This window comes from Arachis ipaensis, chromosome B08 (genome assembly GCF_000816755.2).
Source record: "Arachis ipaensis cultivar K30076 chromosome B08, Araip1.1, whole genome shotgun sequence".
Lineage (NCBI taxonomy): Eukaryota > Viridiplantae > Streptophyta > Magnoliopsida > Fabales > Fabaceae > Arachis > Arachis ipaensis.
The window spans coordinates 61,414,902-61,420,958 of NC_029792.2; the positions used below are offsets into that span (position 1 = coordinate 61,414,902).

The 6,057-nt window shown below is 36.4% G+C and overlaps 1 protein-coding gene across 1 annotated transcript; it reads right to left on the minus strand.

The window, feature by feature from the left end:
* LOC107611076 (protein FAR1-RELATED SEQUENCE 6-like) lies at positions 3,478-5,778 on the minus strand. The gene is made up of 5 exons (XM_016313040.1): positions 4,782-5,778; positions 4,676-4,694; positions 4,376-4,518; positions 3,902-4,234; positions 3,478-3,662 (listed from the first exon to the last, which is right to left on the minus strand). Exons 1-5 carry the CDS (start codon positions 5,776-5,778, stop codon positions 3,478-3,480), a joined length of 1,677 nt encoding a protein of 558 aa, XP_016168526.1.

The window sequence follows — 6,057 nt, forward strand, 5'->3', positions numbered from 1 at the left end:
TATGCTTGAGACTGAGAGTGATTGTGATGATGAATAGTAATTAAATATGATGATGAAGGATGATGATAGGCGAGTTTAATAATATTGAGATTGAGAATGAGATTGAATATGAGATTGGGAATGAGATTGAATACGAGATTGAGAATGAGATCGATGATGAGATTGATTATGATTATGAAATGATATTGAATATGATTCTGATTGTGATTCACCTGCCCGGGTAGATGCAGTGGAGTGATTTCACTTGCTCCGGGACATGGTGAGATATACCTTCCTGGGTAGATGCAGTGGAGTGATTCTACTTGCTCCGGGTTTAGTTTGAAACTCTTGAGGTAGATGCAGTGGTTAGCCCCCACTTTCTCCCAGTCGAGGTTGATTTAAGATTTGTGAAACTATCTGAGTTTCAGATTTCTTTGGGTAGATGCAGTGGGTCGACTCCACTTGCTCCAGGTTGAGATCCGAGATTCTGTTGACCCTGCGTTGTAAGATGTGGCCGGACACTTAGAGCTTTCCGAATGAGCTCTCCTCCATGGGTATTTTATTTGATTGATTATGATTTTGAGCTTGGGGATGCGCTCTCGCAGGGACATTCCATTGGTTAGCTACCAGGACATGTCGGGTTGGCTTTATAACCGACAGATGATATCATCATCCATAGGACAGATATACATCATTTGCATATGTTTGAATTGTTTGGGTTTGCTTAATTGTATATGTCATACTATGTGATTATGTGCTATTTGCCTTACTTAAATCTACTTGTGTGTTACTTGTCTGCATTGCTTGTATTTGTACAACTGAGAGATCCCTCATGCTGGCGGTGGTGACGCTGAGGGTTGTACTTGATATTGATAATGAGATGTTTGGTAAAAATTGAGTTTAATACTGAATTGCTGAGTTATATGCTGATAGACTATGGTAATAGAAAGAGATAGGCTAAACAGAGTGTTGGATAAAAGCTTGAGAATGTATGTTATAGCTATACCCAGTTTTAGATTTGAATGGAGTAGGTTATCGGGTAGGAAGCCCTTTTGACACGCTTGTGGTCCTTTTCAATTTTAAACTATTCACCATACTATTTTGTAAACTAAAGAAGTTTCCTTACGACTTTTCAAAGTAATACTTTCCATAAAGCATTTTTCAAAAGGTTATTTCAAGGATAAACTACTTTTAAAATGAAACTAATTCTATTTGTAAGTATTTCTTTCCTTTGATGGTATTCTTGTCCCTACTGAGAATGTGTGGTTTGTTCTGACCCCAATATCTTCCACCCTTTCAGTGACACAGGTTCAAAGACTCAGTTTGAAGCTGTGGGAGGTTATTGACTTTACTTATAAGTTAAGTTAACTTTCATAGAGTTCCCTCGCTTGTTGGTTAAAATTTTTATTTTATACAGAGTGATAGGTGTTGTATCTGAGCTTTGTTTTGATTTACTTGTATAAGATTTATTATTATTACTAATTATGTGATTATTATTACTTGGTGATGTGTGATATATGACTTTTAATGAGTTGAAAACAATTTTTTGGCATTTTATTAAAGATTGAAACGCAATATCGAACTAAAGGCTTAATATTAAATAGTTAATAAGAGAAACAGGTTAGTAATGCCTTACTTTTGGTACGATCATGACGTATTAGAAATTGGGTCGTTACACTCATCAATCAGCAGAGAATTAGTTATTTGCAGCTAAACTAAAATATGGATACGTAACATAAAACTCTATATGAAGTTGTCTTTGTACCTTTTCACCATTTGCAGAGGCCAGCTGAATTAAAAATTTCCAACAGCCACTCTCAATTTGCACTCCTCAACCCGATGTCCTGCTTCCTTCTTGAATTAGAAAATTCCAAGAGCACAAGGCTTGTCAATTCACCAAATGAAGAAAGCAAATCATAGGAATTCGTAATCGACATGAGCATGATGAATTATACCATTTCATTATTGATATCCCTTGGAGTTGTTCCATTAAGTGCTTTTACGCTTTGAAGACGAAAATTATCCTTGCATTGCATATCAGGTGGAGCTTCCTTTTGCACTTGCATGGTAACTTCAAAATTCCAATGTCACAACGTCATTGAGTACCAAAAAATAATGCAACCTACTAAAAAGCTACTATGTTTACAATACAAGTTCTTTGGCAATGTGGCTAAGGCTTGTCCTAATGACAAATACATTTACCTCCTAAAAGTGCCACATGAGTTCGAATCTCTCTTGGTGAAAAAAAGATTTATTTAGTGTGTAGGTGAGTAGAGAGTGTGTGTTGTATCCTTGTATGCACCAAAAAACAATAAAGAGTTCCTTGGCAATTCACAGAATTTGATTCTAATTTAATGTTATAGAAGAAAAAGGTGCATCATGATTCATATATGCAATATTATAGGATCACAGAGATTGATAAATTGCTGAGAACGACAAACCTTCCATAACATTATAAAATCATAGCCGGGATCAAGTTTCGCATCATATTAAGCAGTTTTTTATTAGTGACACACTACTACATGCTGCGTTAGAATTTTGAAATAAAAATGAACTTATCATGCATGGTGAAGTGTAGAGAAAATTTTGTTCCATGTTTCATGGTATGGTTATCAGAATTGCCTCGTTCGCCGGCATTATGACGGTGATAAATCCAACGTCGATGCCGACAGGGCAATCAATGAGGATGAAGTCAGGGCAACCTTCTGTGCGTGATTTGAGAGCATCGACGAGCCAAATTAGGGCTTTTCCTCTAAACCCTAGGGGCAATTTTGACCTAGGTTTTGAAATGCAGAGCAATTCAAAATGCGAAAATGCCAGATTTTGACATAGAAGGGGGTTTTTGTGTTTCTGCTTGGCTTGAGTGAGAGAGACCGAGTTTGACGAAGAAGTGCAATTGGAGTGAATAGGGTTGGAGGGCTCAAGAACGACAATGGCGCGATGGACGGTGATAGTGTCCCCCTCCTTGCAACGGATAAGCTAGTGTTTCTTTTTGGGGGAAGGGATTTTCGTTTGAGAGAGTGAGAGTTGAGAGGAGTTGGAATGAACAGGGGTTTTGGATAGCTGAAGAACGATAACGGTGCGATAGACAGCGGCAGTGTCTTTCTCTGTGTGGTGGCGATGGAGGCTACTGCTAGGATTTTTTGGGGGAAAAAAGCTTCATTTGAGAGAGTGAGAATTGAGCGGAGAAGAAGGAGACTACTGGACGTCTCGCTTTTCCATTTTTCTTTTTATACAAAACACAAAACGACACTGGTTCTTCTGGTGTGTCAATGCCAATGATTTTTGTAAAATTTTTTTCAAGAATAATTATATAAATTAATTATTTTATGAATTAAATAAATTATTAGTTTATTTATTGTCTAACCGATATTTATTTGGCAATTTTTAAGTATGGATATTAAAAGAATATATAAAATTTCATTAATATAGTAAAAAAATATAAATACAAATATGAAAGTGATTCTCTACGCAAAAATATTAAGTTTATGGAGGTTTCTAATTATCACTATCTAAATCAGTTGTTGGTTCGGTATACATGTCGCCATCATCCGAACCATTAGCTTCATTTTCTATAACGTTGTTGTCAATGTCCTTTTGCCAAGGACATGTTGTCTTCTTATGTCCTTCCATTTGACAAACACTACAATGTTGCTGCTTCTTCTTAGATGGTTGTCCTGAGCCTATATTGGTTTGATGCACATACGGATTGCTACTTTTAGCTACACCTGACTAAGGTTGATTAGTGCTTTTGTCTGCAGCCTTGTAAGATGAGTACAACCCCATAATAATGTCATGTGTCTCTTCATATCTCTTTGACGACTAATAACAACAGCATCCCTGGTGAACCCACTTGCATCATTGAGTGCTGATTTCACTTATTTTGTCCATCTATCCAACACTAATGATCGGGGAATCTCACAAATGTCTCTGTCAACCAGAACTTTCACAATATGTTCACAAGAAATTCCAAATGACTCCATTCTTAAATAGGTATACATGAAGATCATTTCTTCTTGACAAAATTCAACGGTCCATAGAAAATCAGGCCTCCCATGCTTACACATACTGTACTTTATGCAATCATCGTTATTCTCTATGTTTAGCACCCGTATTGATCCAGCTCTAGAAAGAAATGGCTGAAATAATAGAAATACCTCATGAGTGTATACCTCAGCAGAAAATCTCTCTAGCATCTCTATACAAGTCTGCATGACGAACACCCCACGTGTAGATTCATAATCAGCATTAGATCCTTTAAAGCGCAAGTGTACAACACACCTTTAAAAATACTCTACAAAACTTGTCAAATCATACCACGACCCCACATACCTTGCCACAACTGAGTGTAAACCTTCACATCTTGAGGTAGTTCAAAAGCTAGCAAAAAATTTACCTCTTATATATGTAGTAGCCCACATAGGCTTCACTTCATACATGTTGTTCACCCACGGCTTATCCTCAAGGCCAAATTCTTCAATAAGATGAACCCACTTACACTTAAACACGGGAATCTTGTAGTCTCCCAACATGATTTTTCTGAATTTAGATGTAAATGATGGATTTCTAACATTGCTAGTTGCATTTCGAATAAGGTGCTAAGCGCATAATCTATGTATGACTTCAGGAAATAGATCTCTTACTGCATTCCTAATCACCATGGTCCCATAAGTTATTATTGAGGTCGGGGTCTTACCCTTCATTGCAAACATGAGCTGATGCAGGAGCCAAATATATGTATCAGTAGTTTCATCCATAATTAACGTAGCAGCAAAAACAATTGTTTGGTTGTGGTGGTTAACCCCGCTGAATATGACTAATGGACAAACTATACTTGTTCTTCTTGTACGTAGTATCAAAAGCAATAACATCCCCGAAGAGTTGGTAGTCTAGTTGGCTAATCCCATTAGACCAGAACAAGTTATGAAACAAACCTCTTGAATCATGACATGCCTTGAAATATAATTGTGGATCCTTCAACCGCATATCCTCCAACTTCTTCAACACTCGTGCTGCATCACCAAGAAGTTGAGGCCTTTGCCGAGCAATCTCATTGTACATATCTTTGGGACCATAGCCAACAAATTCATACCCGCCTGCTTGACTAGCTAGAAGACCAAATATCTGTGAAGTGCTAATCCCGGACTTTAGCATGTTCACCATTTGCATAATATCTTCCTCTGACATTTTTCTGTGGGCAAGCAGCGTAGCACTGAATTGTGTATCCAATAGATCATAGTTGTGTTTGTAAGAGAAATAAAAGATATGCCACCTTCCAGTTTCTGGTACAAATTTAACATCCATTCGGGTTTCACACCCAGTTCTTGTTTCCAATCTAGGCTCCTTCTTAATTTTTTCCATTGTGTAATACTTCTCCTCCCTGAATCCTTGCCTAGAAAATACAAACTTTTGTTTGTAAACCTTGCCAATACTATTCTTGAAAGTCTTACTTTTCCTTGCACTAAAGCCCTTTGACTTTGAGTACTTTAGATAAAATTTAAATACAAGATGAAAAGTAGAAAAGTGATATTTACCAATTTCTTCCGCACAATTTTCACTGAAATTCAAAATTGTAATGTCTTGCATGGAGTCAACCACATAAGCAGCTTCAAGGGTATCTTTTGACGGATTAAATTCAAAAAAATACGCTCCCTCAGTAAATTCATCTCTGAAATCTTGTTCGAATTCATTCTGTTCATCCGTCATATCTTGGTCACAAACTAGCTCTTCTTGTTGGTTAATGACATCGTCCTCCTGGTATTGCTCATCCATCTCAGTGTCCGTAAATATATCTGACATCTTAAAAATGTCCAATGAAAAAAAAATCAGTACACTACGTCTTATAACATTAAAAAAATAAATAGCTTCCAATATTGCTAGCTAATTAATAATAAAAAATAATAAAATTTATTTAATTTTTAGTATTTCTCAATGTTTGTATGTTATTAAAAGACAAAAAATTTTTTTTTATTACAAAATCAATTTCATGAATAAAGAATCGAAACGAAGAATTGCAAAGTTATAGAGTTTCTATTCATTGACCTCGATTTTGTAATCAAAACAGTGGATTGTTTTTTG